This window comes from Mustelus asterias, chromosome 9 (genome assembly GCF_964213995.1).
Source record: "Mustelus asterias chromosome 9, sMusAst1.hap1.1, whole genome shotgun sequence".
Classification (NCBI taxonomy): domain Eukaryota; kingdom Metazoa; phylum Chordata; class Chondrichthyes; order Carcharhiniformes; family Triakidae; genus Mustelus; species Mustelus asterias.
The window spans coordinates 43,081,122-43,095,976 of record NC_135809.1 but is presented as its reverse complement, the minus strand read 5'-3'; the positions used below and the strand labels follow the sequence as shown (position 1 = coordinate 43,095,976).

The following is a 14,855-nucleotide window of genomic DNA, read 5'->3' as shown; positions in this document are numbered from 1 at the left end:
ACAAAAGGAATAATGCACACATTTAGCATTTATCGTGAAGCCACAGCTGGTACATTTTTCTTTAGCCCCTGATGGTGATATTTCCCATCATAAACAATAAAAATATTCTTGTTGAATTAAATTGGTCCAACAATCCATGTCACACAATATCTTGTCAGCTGCAGATCATCTCAGCAACATATAGCAACAATATGGAACTATTTTGTTTTAACTAACACCCTTATGCACCACTTCCTTAAGCCAAGGGCAAAAAGGCTTCTGCCCATTTATGTATGATGTTCATTTTCTGGCAGGTCATGGGATGGGCAAAGGAAGCTCCCACTTAAAGCAGCCACACTCTTCATTATATTTAATGATGTGGTTGCCATTCTGATGCTTCTGACTAATGCTGGTTTAACACCAAGTGAAATTAATGTCAATTGTAATTGGATTTCAGAATTGATTGGCACGGATATTACAAGCCAGTAGCCATAAAGAAGCTTCTTCTATCAGTTTACAGATAATTCTGGATTGTTTCTCTTTTTTTGTCTTTTGACACTTCATAAACCTTTGTGTCAATTGTTTTAATTTTATTAAATCTGTATGACCATTGCAGCCATTAACAGATTTAATGGAAGAAAATGCCATTTTAGGTACATAGAACATAGAACATAGAAAGTCACAGCACAAACAGGCCCTTCGGCCCACAAGTTGCGCTGATCATATCCCTACCTCTAGGCCTATCTATAGCCCTCAATCCCATTAAATCCCATGTACTCATCCAGAAGTCTCTTAAAAGACCCCAACGAGTTTGCCTCCACCACCACCGACGTCAGCCGATTCCACTCACCCACCACCCTCTGAGTGAAAAACTTACCCCTGACATCTCCTCTGTACCTACCCCCCAGCACCTTAAACCGGTGTCCTCTCGTAGCAACCATTTCAGCCCTTGGAAATAGCCTCTGAGAGTCTACCCTATCCAGACCTCTCAACATCTTGTAAACCTCTATCAGGTCACCTCTCATCCTTCGTCTCTCCAGGGAGAAGAGACCAAGCTCCCTCAACCTATCCTCATAAGGCATGCCCCCCAATCCAGGCAACATCCTTGTAAATCTCCTCTGCACCCTTTCAATGGCTTCAACATCTTTCCTGTAATGAGGTGACCAGAACTGCGCGCAGTACTCCAAGTGGGGTCTAACCAGGGTCCTATAAAGCTGCGGCATTATCTCCCGACTCCTAAACTCAATCCCTCGATTAATGAAGGCTAGTACGCCGTACGCCTTCTTGACCGCATCCTCCACCTGCGAGGCCGATTTAAGAGTCCTATGGACCCGGACCCCAAGGTCCTTCTGATCCTCTACACTGCTAAGAATGGTACCCTTCATATTATACTGCTGCTTCATCCCATTGGATCTGCCAAAATGGATCACTACACACTTATCCGGGTTGAAGTCCATCTGCCACTTCTCCGCCCAGTCTTGCATTCTATCTATGTCTCGCTGCAACTTCTGACATCCCTCCAAACTATCCACAACACCACCTACCTTGGTGTCGTCAGCAAACTTACCAACCCATCCCTCCACTTCCTCATCCAGGTCATTTATGAAAATGACAAACAGCAAGGGTCCCAGAACAGATCCCTGGGGCACTCCACTGGTCACTGACCTCCATGCAGAGAAAGACCCCTCCACAGCCACTCTCTGCCTTCTGCAGGCAAGCCAGTTCTGGATCCACAAGGCAACAGCCCCTTGGATCCCATGCCCTCTCACTTTCTCAAGAAGTCTTGCATGGGGGACCTTATCGAACGCCTTGCTGAAGTCCATATAGACCACATCCACCGCTCTTCCTTCGTCAATGTGTTTGGTCACATTTTCAAAGAACTCAACCAGGCTCGTAAGGCACGACCTGCCCTTGACAAAGCCGTGCTGACTACTTTTGATCATACTAAACTTCTCTAGATGATCATAAATCCTGTCTCTCAGGATCCTCTCCATCAACTTACCAACCACTGAGGTTAGACTCACCGGTCGGTAATTTCCCGGGCTGTCCCTGTTCCCTTTCTTGAATATAGGGACCACATCTGCAATCCTCCAATCCTCCGGAACCTCTCCCGTCTCCATCGACGATGCAAAGATCATCGCCAAAGGCTCCGCAATCTCCTCCCTCGCCTCCCACAGTAACCTGGGGTACATCCCATCCGGTCCCGGCGACTTACCAACCTTGATGCCATTCAATAGTTCCAACACATCCTCTTTCTTTATGTCCACATGCTCGATCCTTTCTGTCCACCGCAAACCAGCAGTACAACCACCCAGATCCCTTTCCACCGTGAATACCGAGGTAAAGTATTCATTAAGCACCTCCGCCATTTCTAACGGTTCCGCACAAACTTTTCCCCCTTCACCTTTTAAGGGTCCTATGCCTTCACATCTCATCCTTTTACTCTTGACATATTTGTAGAAAGCCTTGGGATTCTCCTTAATCTTACCCGCCAAGGTCTTCTCATGACCCCTTCTCGCTCTCCTAATTTCCTTCTTAAGCTCCTTCCTACATCCCGTATACTCCTCTAAATCCTTAACACCTCCTAGCTCTCTGAACCTTCTGTACACCTCTCTTTTCTTATTCACCAGGTTCATCACAACCTTCGTGCACCACGGTTCCCGTACCCTACCAACACCCCCCTGTCTCATCGGAACGTTGTCATGCAGAGCTCCAGACAAACATTCCTTGAAAATCCTCCACTTTCCTTCGGTACTTTTCCCCAAGAATGCCTCCTTCCAATTTACCCGTCTAATTTCCTCCCTGATGACACTGTATTTCCCTTTACTCCAGAGAAACACTTTCCTAGCCTGCCTGATCCTATCTCTTTCCAATGCTATCGTGAAGGAGATAGAATTATGATCGCTATCCCCAAGATGCTCACCCACCGAGAGATCCTCCACCTGTCCAGGTTCATTAGCCAGCACCAGATCAAGTACAGCCTCTCCTCTAGTAGGCTTATCCACATACTGTGTCAGGAAACTCTCCTGGACACACCTAACAAACTCCTCTCCATCCAAACCCCTAGCCCTAGGGATATTCCAATCTATGTTTGGGAAATTAAAATCTCCCATCACGACAACTCTGTTATTCCTACATCTCTCCAGGTACTGGAAAGAGTGCACCGAAATGGATGCCAGTCAGCTTGAATTACACAGGAAATACTCTGAATTCATGTTAGTACCTGTACACCAACACCTGCAGACAGAGGGGATCAGATCTTGCTTTAGCACACAATTAGTGCACAGGCTGATTTCAACTCTTGATATGTGTGACAGCAGGCCCAGTGCCACAGATCTGATTAATTGTAATGCTCAGTGGTTCTTCAGACGTGCCCCAAATTACAGGATGGCGTGCTTTAATTGGCCAAAGTGATCACCAGGCAGCAAAACCTCATTGACTTCACCTTGCAAGTCACCACAATTTGTGAGATAAATTTTCATCTTCACTTGCTGCACAGTAATTTGATGTAGTGGACTGCCTGTCCTAACAGAATCCACATGATTTTCATTCCATTGATCCACTTGGCCAGATTACCACTCAGGGTCGAAGATGAAAATTCAGACACCAGCTCAATGGTGAATTCAACATTATAAGAGACCCTGCTAAAATGTTCTCCTACCTTGGCAGTTACGTCCATTGGATGCAAGAGTGTAGCCAGCTACTGGACAAGCACACCGGAAGCTGCCAGGAACATTGACACAGCGATATGAGCAAATGTTGCCTCCAGCAGGTAAAGCACATTCATCAATGTCTATAAGCAGATGAAAAGTAATACATAGTTAGATAAGCCAATTGTCATAAGAGATCACATCTGCTGCACATGATTGTTTTATCTATTTAGCTAAATTGGAGAGACATAACCATCAGTCTAGAAACATTTCATATATGGACAGAACTTAGTTTGTTTTCTTTTTATTCTTTACAATTTTCTCCCCTCTTCTGCACACATTGACTTATACATTACTAAAATGTGATTGTTTGGACATCATTCTCCAGTATTTAGATCATAGATCATAGAATCCTACAGTGCAGAAAGAGGCCATTCGGCCCATCGAGTCTGCACCAACCACAATCCCACCCAGGCCCTATCCACATCCACATATCCCTACATATTTACCCTCTAACCTATGCATCCCGGGACACTAAGGGGCAATTTAGAATGGCCAATCAACCTAGCCCGCACATCTTTGGACTGAGGGAGGAAAGCGGAGCACCCGGAGGAAACCCACGCAGACACATGGAGAATGTGCAATCTCCACACAGACAGCGACCCGAGCCGGGATTTGAACCCAGGTCCCTGGAGCTGTGAAGCAGCAGTGCTAACCACTGTGCTACCGTGCCGATTGCTGAGTAATCTAGGCTTTTAGTATTGGAAGGTGACAGAACAACGATAGCAATACAACCTGGTTATCAACGTAAAAAAATGTCAAAGACAACAAAACCCATTTGGCTCATTGATTTGGTATCTCTCTTAATGGGCAGGATTTTCTGCCTCTCCTCTCCACAGCTTGTTTCTTCGCGGCAGAAGATGGCCCACCATGGCTGGTAGTGGGCTATTCTGGTCCCGCTGCTGTCAATGGGATTCCCCCATTGCTGGGAAACCCAAGGTGGGGGTGCATCATCGGCTGAACCGGAAGACCCCACCACCGTGAACAGCCTGAAGATCTTGCCCAACATTTTTACTCCCCAGTCCAGCATCCAATGACATCTTGAACTCTCCAGAATCTTTTATTATACCACATTTGATAGATTAAAGTTTCACAGGATGTGAAATCAACATAAACATTACCCCCTTACTTGGAAAATGATTTGAAGTTGTGAAAGGACACATGGGAGAAACCATGTTTTTGTCTGCCTTTAAAATTCAGCAAGAAGTCTCACAACACCAGGTTAAAATCCAACAGGTTTATTTGGTAGCACAAGCCACAAGCTTTTGAAACGCTGCCCCTTCATCAGGTGAGTGGGAGTTGTGTTCACAAACAGGGCATATATAGACACAAACTCAATTTACAAGATAATGGTTGGAATACGAGTCTTTACAGGTAATCAAGTCTTAAAGGTACAGACAATGTGAGTGGAGAGAGGGTTAAGCACAGGTTAAAGAGGTGGTGTATTGTCTCCAGCCAGGACAGTTAGTGAGATTTTGCAAGCCCAGGCAAGTCGTGGGGGTTGCAGATAGTGTGACATGAACCCAAGATCCCGGTTGAGGCCATCCTCATGTGTGCGGAACTTGGCTATCAGTCTCTGCTCAGCAATTCTGCGTTGTCGGGGTGTCGTGAAGGCCACCTTGGAGAACGCTGACCTGAAGATTAGAGGTTGAATGCCCGTGACTGCTGAAATGTTCCCCAACAGGAAGAGAACACTCCTGCCTGGTGATTGTTGAGCGGTTTTCATACATCTGTTGTCGTAGCATCTGCATGGTCTCTCCAATGTACCATGCCTCGGGACATCCTTTCCTGCCATGTATCAGGTAGACAACATTGGCCAAGTTGCAAGAGTATGTACAGTGCACCTGGTAGATGGTGTTCTCATGTGAGATGATGGCATCCATGTCGATGATCTGGCACGTCTTGCAGAGGTTGCTGTGGCAGGGTTGTGTGGTGTTGTGGTCATGTTCTCCTGAAGCTGGGTAGTTTGCTGCGGACAATGGTCTGTTTGAGGTTGTGTGGTTGTTTGAAGGCAAGAAGTGGGGGTGTGGGGATGGCCTTGGCGAGATGTTCGTCTTCATCGATGACATGTTGAAGGCTCCGGAGAAGATGTGGTAGCTTCTCCGCTCCGGGGAAGTACTGGACGACGAAGGATACTCTGTCCGTCGTGTCCTGTGTTTGTCTTCTGAGGAGGTCGGTGTGGTTTTTCGCTGTGGTGCGTTGGAACTGTTGATCAATGAGTCGAGCGCCATATCCTGTTCTTATGAGGGCATCTTTCAGCGTCTGGAGGTGTCTGTTGCGATCCTCCTCATCCGAGCAGATCCTGTGTATACGGAGGGCTTGTCCGTAGGGGATGGCTTCTTTAACGTGTTTAGGATGGAAGCTGGAGAAGTGGAGCATCGTGAGGTTATCCGTGGGCTTGCAGTACAGTGAAGTGTTGAGGTGACCCTCCTTGATGGAGATGCGTGTCCAAGAATGCAACCGATTCTGGAGAGTAGTCCACGGTGAGTCTGATGGTGGGATGGAACTTGTTGATGTCATCATATAGTTGTTTCAGTGACCTGAATGCCGCATCCTGGAAACCAAGATAGAGTCCATATTCTCAACCTGTGCTCAGGACGCAGACCAGCTGCAAAACACTGCCAAGCAGATGAGACAACGGAACTACACCATCTACATGCACACCACAAACAGGAAACTTGAGAAACTCGGCATCACCACCAGCAGCAACCAAGCCTCTCCCAGTACCACAGTAGAAAACAGTACCACTGCAGGGAAGTCCATTGTCAACGTGTTCGACTACACACTTCAATCAGATGAAATCCAAGTTCTCAGCCGAGGGCTCAATTTCTGCCCCACCACCAAAATAGACCCCATCAGTCTCGCAGCGGACACAGAGGAATTCATCAGGCGAATGAGGCTGCGGGAGTTCTTCCACAAACCCCAAGAGGCCAACAGCAAACACAATGAGACAGCCAATGAACCAGAACAGCCGACAGAGGGATCCGCGGTGCAGCAACCGAAGAGGAAAGAGTCGAATTGGACTCCTCCGGAAGGCCGCTGCCCTCGACTCGACATGTATGCCCAAGCCATCAGGAGGTGCGTCAATGCCAGATTCATCAGCCGCACTCACAAGACAGCCCTGAACGTCACCCAAGCACAACGCAACGCCATTCGCGCTCTCAAGACCAACCGCAACATTGTCATCAAACCAGCAGACAAAGGAGGGGTCACCGTCATACTGAACAGAACGGATTACTGCAAAGAAGTGTACCGACAACTGAACAATGAGGAACACTACAGACAGTTACCCGCAGATCCGACCAAAGAACACACCCATCAATTCAACAGACTGATCAAGACCTTTGATCCGGACCTTCAGAGCACCCTCCGTGCTCTCGTCCCATGTAGTCCCCGCGTTGGAGATCTCTACTGCCTCCCGAAGATACACAAGGCCAACACACCCAGCCGTCCCATCGTATCAGGCAATGGGACCCTGTGCGAGAACCTCTCCGGCTACGTCGAGGGCACCCTGAACTCCATTGTACAAAGAACTCCCAGCTTTTGTCGCGACACTACGGACTTCCTACAGAAATTCAGCACACATGGAGCAGTTGAACCAGGAGCACTCCTCGTCACAATGGATGTCTCGGCACTCTACACCAGCATCCCCCATGACGATGACATTGCGTCAACTGCCTCAGTACTCAACGCCGACAACTGCCAATCTCCAGATGCAATTTTACAACTCATCCGCTTCATCCTGGACCACAAAGTCTTCACCTTCAACTACCAGTTCTTCATCCAGACACACGAAACAGCCATGGGGACCAAATCCGCACCTCAATATGCCAATATCTTCATGCACAGGTTCGAACAAGACCTCTTCACCGCACAGGACCTTCAACCGATGCTATACACTAGATACATCGATGACATTTTCTTCCTTTGGACTCATGACGAAACAACTATATGATGACATCAACAAGTTCCATCCCACCATCAGACTCACCATGGACTACTCTCCGGAATCGGTTGCATTCTTGGACACACGCATCTCCATCAGGGACAGTCACCTCAGCACTTCACTGTACTGCAAGCCCACGGATAGCCTCACGATGCTCCACTTCTCCAGCTTCCACCCTAAACACATTAAAAGAAGCCATCCCCTACGGACAAGCCCTCTGTATACACAGGATCTGCTCAGATGAGAAGGATCGCAACAGACACCTCGAGTCACTGATAGATGCCCTCATAAGAACAGGATATGGCGCTCGACTCATCGATTGACAGTTCCGACGCGCCACAGCGAAAAACCGCACCGACTTCCTCAGAAGACAAACATGGGACACGACGGACAGAGTACCCTTCGTCGTCCAGCACTTCCCCGGAGCGGAGAAGCTACCACATCTTCTCCGGAGCCTTCAACATGTCATCGATGAAGACGAACATCTCGCCAAGGCCATCCCCACACCCCCACTTCTTGCCTTCAACAACCGTACAACCTCAAACAGACCATTGTCCGCAGCAAACTACCCAGCCTTCAGGAGAACAGTGAACACGACACCACACAGCCTTGCCACAGCAACCTCTGCAAGACATGCCAGATCATCGACACGGATGTCATCATCTCACATGAGAACACCATCCACCTGGTACACTGTACATACTCTTGCAACTTGGCCAACGTTGTCTACCTGATACACTACAGGAAAGGATGTCCCGAGGCATGGTACACTGGGGAGACCATGCAGACACTATGACAATGGATGAATGAACACTGTTCGACAATCACCAGGCAGGGGTATTCTCTTCCTGTTGAGGGATACTTCAGCAGTCACGGGCATTCAACCTCTGATCTTCGGGTAAGCGTTCTCCAAGGCGGCCATCACGACACACAACAATGCGGAATCGCTGAGCAGAAATTGATAGCCAAGTTCCGCACACATGAGGACGGCCTCAACCGGGATCTTGGGTTCATGTCACACTATCTGTAACCCTCACGACTTGCCTGGGGTTGCAAAATCTCACTAACTGTCCTGGCTGGAGACAATACACCACCTCTTTAACCTGTGCTTAACCCTCTCTCCACTCACATTGTCTGTACCTTTAAGACTCGATTACCTGTAAAGACTCACATTCCAACCATTATCTTGTAAATTGAGTTTGTGTCTATATATGCCCTGTTTGTGAACACAACTCCCACTCACCTGATGAAGGGGCAATGCTCCGAATGCTTGTGGCTTGTGCTACCAAATAAACCTGTTGGACTTTAACCTGGTGCCTGGTGTTGTGAGACTTTTTACTGTGCTTACCCCAGTCCAATGCCGGCATCTCCACATCATGTTTAAAATTCAGCTAAGAGCTGCTTGCAATTAGTCATCAGCCGATTCAAACTTTAATCATAATTTTTCAAGTAAAGATATATCTTCATGATTGGTTTGCCACAGACAAAATGTGTTGTCATACTGCCCATTTTCAGTGTGTTTTATATGAAAAGGGTTGTATATTTTCTTACCTTTTTGAGTCTGTGTTCCAATTAAATAATGTCAGCAGCAAGTTTGCATGAGTTCAACTAAAGGTTATTTATTCTTATACGCTTACCCCAAATTAATATCCACGCACGCACACACAGTGTAAAGTGAAGAGTTCACTGCAAGTTGTGAGATGCCTTGTAGCCAAATGACCAGGAGGTTGGCTCTCAGGCAAACATTAAACTGGAACAAGTGTGGGGGGGGGGGGGGCGGGGGGGGCGGGGGGGGGGAGGATATTTTCACACATCTGTCTAGATACAGAATATATTTTAAGGCACATGCACCTCTATTGTGGTAAAAGATACAAACAAGGTAAGAGCCGGGAAAATGCAGTGTTCTCTCAGAGTTGTAGGGCTGAAGGAGATTACAGAGATCATAAGGGGTGAGGCCAGGGAGATACTTGAATAAGCTAAGAATTTTAAATATCTTGGTGGTTGGCAGTCAATAAATGTCAGCAAGGTGGACTCATGGGACTTAGTGTGGGTCAGGATGTGAACAGCAGAGTTTATGGAGGGTGAGTGATGGGAGGCCATCCAAGACAGCATTGAAATAGCAGAGTTGGAGTTAACAAAAGCATGAATATGGGTTTTGGCAGGGGCAGAAACAGGTGATATTACAGAGTTGGAAAGAGGCAGTGATGCTTATGGAGAGGATATGAGTAAGGAAGTTCAAAGTGTTGCTAAGATTAAGTGCAGCTAACAAGGCATCGTGTTACTCAGGATCATATCGGCCACCAAGATTGTGAACAGACTAGTTCAGCCTGAGGCAGTGACCAGAGAAGTGAATTAATTGGTTAAGGAGTATAATTTGTGTCTGAGAGTGAAGACACCAGCTTTAGACTTATGTTTTAACTGGAGGAAATTTTGGCTTATCTGGGACTAGATGTTGGACCTGAAGTCTGACAACAGAGGAGGAGGGGGGTAGAGTCCTTCTCTCTGTGGGGATTTCCCACTTTCAAGTTATTGTTGTTAAATATCTTGGCTGTTGGATAACTTGCAGCTAATATGTGTTCTTGACTTCTGACCACTGACGACTGAAAGAACAAAGAACAATACAGCACAGGAACAGGCCGTTTGGCCCAAGTTTGTGCTAACACAAATGCCTCTCTAATCTAATATTTTCTTGCCTCTATGCGTTTCATATCCCTCTATCTCCTACCTATTCATGTGTCTATTCAGATGCCTCTTGAACGTTGTTATAGTATTCGCTTCCACCACCTCCTCCAGCAGCGCGTTCCAGGCATTCACCACCCTCTGTGAAAAACTTGCCCCTTACATCCCTTTTAAACTTCACTCCTCTCACTTTCAACCTATGCCCCTGATAATGACTAATTGCAAACAGCTCTTAGCTGCCTTTTAAAGGCAGACAAAAACATGGCTTCTCCCATGTGTCCTTTCACAACTTCAAATCATTTTCCAAGTAAGGGGGTAGTGTTTATGTTGAATTCACATCCTGTGTTGTGGGTTAACATCTCTGAGGTTCATCCTATCTAGTTTGGATGGGGAAAGCCATCACGATACAATGAAATGGTGATAATAGCTATTCACATCTATCTGCAACTGAGATTTGATCTGTATTGACAGTGCACAGGTTGCACAGTGGTATACAGTCAGGAGGGAGTTGCTCTGCTGATTACTACATACTGTGTTCCCTGAGCTGATGAATCAGTACTTCTCCATGTTGAATATCATTTGGAGGAAGCACTGAGGTTGGCAAGAGTGCAGAATGTACTAGGTGGAGTAGTTCAATATCCATCACCAATACTGGCACAAAGGAAGATGGTTGTGGTTATTGGAAGTCAATAGCACCACCACAGACTAAATCCTAAGCGATATAGTGCTCGACTGGGTCTGCAACAGGTGGTGAGGGAGCCAACAAAAGGGAAAAATATACTTGACCTCATCCTCACCAACCTGCCTGTCCATGACAATATCTGTAAGGGTTACCACCAAACAGTCCTTGTGGAAACAAAGCCCTGTCTTCCCATTGAGGATACCTTCCATTGTACTGTGTCGCACTACAATCATGCTAAATTGGATAGATTTTGAACAGATCTAGTAACTCAAGACTGGGCATCCATAAGGCACTCTGGGCCATGAGCAGCAGCAGAATTGTACTCAACCAAAATCTGTAAACTCATGGCCCGGCATATTCACCACTCTACCATTACCACCAAGTCAGGGGATCAACCATGGTTCAATGTAGAGTGTAGGAGGGCATGCCAGGAACAACCATATATACCTAAAAATGAGGTGTCAACGTGTTACAACACAGGGCAATTTGTGTGCCAAGCAGCATAAGCAGCAAATAATAGACAGCGCTAAGCAACCAGTGGATCAGATCTAGGCTCTGCAGTGCTGCCACATGCAGTCATGAATGGTGGTGAATAATCAAACAACTCACTGGAGGAGGAGGCTCCATAGATATTCCCATCCTCAATGATGGAGGAGCCCAGCACTTCAATACAAAAAGTAAGGCTAAAGCATTCTTCAGCCAGAAGTGCCGAGTGGATGATCCATCTAGGTCTCCTCCAGAGGTTCCCAGCATCACAGACGCCAATCTTCAGTCAATCTGATTCACTCAACGTGATATCATGAAACAGCTGAAGGCACTGGATACTACAAAGACTATGGGACCTGACAGTATTTCAGCAACAGTACTGAAGACTTATGCTCCAGAACTTGTGCACCCGAGCCAAGCTGTTCCAATACAGCTACAACACTGGCACATACCCAGCAATGTGGAACATTTTCTAGGTATGTCCTGTACACAAAGGGTAGGGCAAATCCAACGCAGCCAATTACTGCTCCATCAGTCTACTCTCAATGATCAGTCAAGTGATGGAGCAAGTCATCAACAGTGCGATCAGGCAGCACCTGCTTAACGATAACCAGCTTATTGATGCCCAGTTTGGGTTTCCGCCAGGGCCACTCAGCTCCTGACATCATTAACAACTTGATTCAAACATGGACAAAAGAGCTGAATGCCAAAGGTGAGGTGAATGTGACTGCCCTTAACATCAAGGCAGCATTTGATTGAGTATGGCATCAAGGAGCCCTAACAAAATTGGAGTGAATAGGAGTCAGGGGGAAAACATTCCACTACTTAGAGTCATGTGTGGCACAAAGGAAGATGGTTGTGGTTATTGGAAGTCAATCATCTCAGTTAGAACATAGAACATAGAAAACTACAGCACAAAACAGGCCCTTCGGCCCCACAAGTTGTGCCGAACATATCCCTACCTTTTAGGCCTACCTATAACCCTCCATCCTATTAAGTCCCATGTACTCATCCAGGAGTCTCTTAAAAGACCCTATTGAGTTTGCCTCCACCACCACTGACGGCAGCCGATTCCACTCGCCCACCACCCTCTGTGTGAAAAACTTCCCCCTAACATTTCCCCTGTACCTACCCCCCACTACCTTAAACCTGTGTCCTCTCGTAGCAGCCATTTCCACCCTGGGAAAAAGCCTCTGAGAGTCCACCCGATCTATGCCTCTCAACATCTTATATACCTCTATTAGGTCTCCTCTCATCCTATGTCTCTCCAAGGAGAAAAGACCGAACTCCCTCAGCCTATCCTCATAAGGCATGCCACTCAATCCAGGCAACATCCTTGTAAATCTCCTCTGCACCCTTTCAATCTTTTCCACATCCTTCCTGTAATGAGGCGACCAGAACTGAGCACAGTACTCCAAGTGGGGTCTCTGACGAGGGTCTTATATAGCTGCATCATTATCCCCGGACTCCTAAACTCAATCCCTCGATTGATAAAGGCCAGCACACCATACGCCTTCTTAACCACCTCCTCCACCTGCGGGGCCGATTTTAGAGTCCTATGGACCTGGACCCCAAGGTCCTTCTGATCCTCTACCGTACTAAGAGTCTTTCCCTTAATATTGTACTCCTTCATCCCATTTGACCTGCCAAAATGGACCACTACGCATTTATCTGGGTTGAAGTCCATCTGCCACTTCTCCGCCCAGTTCCAGGACATCATTGCAAGAGTTCTTCAGGATAGCTCCCCAGGCCCAACATCTTCAGCTGCTTCATCAATTATCTTCCTTACTATACAAGTCAGAGGTGAGGATGTTTGCTGGTGATTGCACAATGTTCAGCACCATTTGCGACTCTTCAGATACGGAAGCAGTCCACGTCCAAATGCAGTCTGACCTGGACAATATTCAGGCTTGGGTTGATAAGTGGCAAGTAACATTCCTGCCACAAAAGTGCCTGGCAATGGCCATCTCCAAAAAGAGAGAATCTAACCATCTTCCCTTGACATTCAATGGCATAACCATCATAGAGTCGCTCACAATTAACAATTAACCATTGACCAGAAACTGAACTGGACCAGCCATATAGATACTGTGGCTGCAAACACAGATCAGACTAGGAATCCTGTAACTCACCTCCTGACTCCTCAAAGCCTGTCCACCATCTACGAGGCATAAGTCAGGAGTTTGATTAAATACTCCCCACTTGCATGGATGACTGGAACTCCAACAACACTCAAGAAACTCAGCACCATCCAAGACAAAGGAACTTGTTTGATTGGCATCCCTTCCATAAACATTCACTCTATCCACCCCTGATGAACAGTGGCAACAGTGTATACCATCTACAAGATGCGCTCCATTAACTCACCAAGGCTCCTTTGGCAGCACTTTCCAAACCTGTGAATTCTACCATCTAGAAGGACAAGGGCAGAGGAAACCTGGGAACACCACCATCTGCAAGTTCCCCTTCAAGTCACTCACCATCTGACTGGAGCTATATATTAGAATCATAGAATTCCTACAGTACAGAAAGAGGCCCATTAAGCCTGCACTGATAACAATCCCACCCAGGCCCTATCCCTGTAACCCCACATATTTATCCTACAAATCTCTCTGACACTAAGGGGCAATTGAGCATGGCCAATCAACCTAACCCACACATCTTTGGACTAACATAAAGCTGAACTCTCTCTTCGAAGTGAGGACTGAAAGCACTGTCCATTTAGCACCGTGGTTAACAGTGCTGTGCTGGGGGAAAATTAGAGAGAATAAAAATCTTACTGCAGCTAAACTGTTCGTTCTGTCACCTTGATGATTGATGTATATTTTTGAAAGTGACGATTTTTGACCATGGATGTTCACGAGGTGTCCTGTGCCATGACCATCCTTTAACTAGAATCATAGAATCCCTACAGTGCAAAAGGAAGCCATTTGGCCCATCAAGTCTGCACCGACCACAATCCCACCCTGGCCCTATTCCTGTAACCCCACATATTTACCCTGCTAATCCCCTGACACTAGGGTCAATTTAGCATGGCCAATCAACCTAACCCACACATCATTGAACTGTGAGAGGAAACCAGAGCACCTGAAGCAAACCCACGCAGACATGAGGAAAACGTGCAAATTGGACACAGTTACCTGAGGCCAGAATTGAACCCAGGTCCCTGACGCTGTGAGGCAGTACTGCTAACCACTGTGCCACCGTGCCGCCCACTGTTCACCCACTATATCACTGTTCCTTCACTGTTGCTGGGTCAGTACCCTGGAACTCCCTCCCTCAACAGCACCGTTGATGTATTAACACCACATGGACTGCAGAGGTTCAAGAAGGCAGCTCACCAACACCTTCTCAAATACAATTAAGGATGAAC

The 14,855-nt window shown here is 46.8% G+C and overlaps 1 protein-coding gene across 4 annotated transcripts in view; it reads right to left on the bottom strand.

The window, feature by feature from the left end:
* LOC144498644 (fibulin-1-like) overlaps positions 1 to 14,855 on the bottom strand; it is a 309,419-nt gene that overhangs the window by 183,415 nt on the left and 111,149 nt on the right. For all 4 annotated transcript variants that reach the window (XR_013498738.1, XM_078220077.1, XM_078220076.1 and 1 more), the window contains exon 13: positions 3,641 to 3,772. Coding sequence is in view for 3 of the 4 variants with exons in the window: in XM_078220077.1 (XP_078076203.1) it covers positions 3,641 to 3,772 (132 nt within the window). In the remaining variant the exon portion in view is untranslated. The remainder of the gene's footprint in view (positions 1 to 3,640; positions 3,773 to 14,855) is intronic.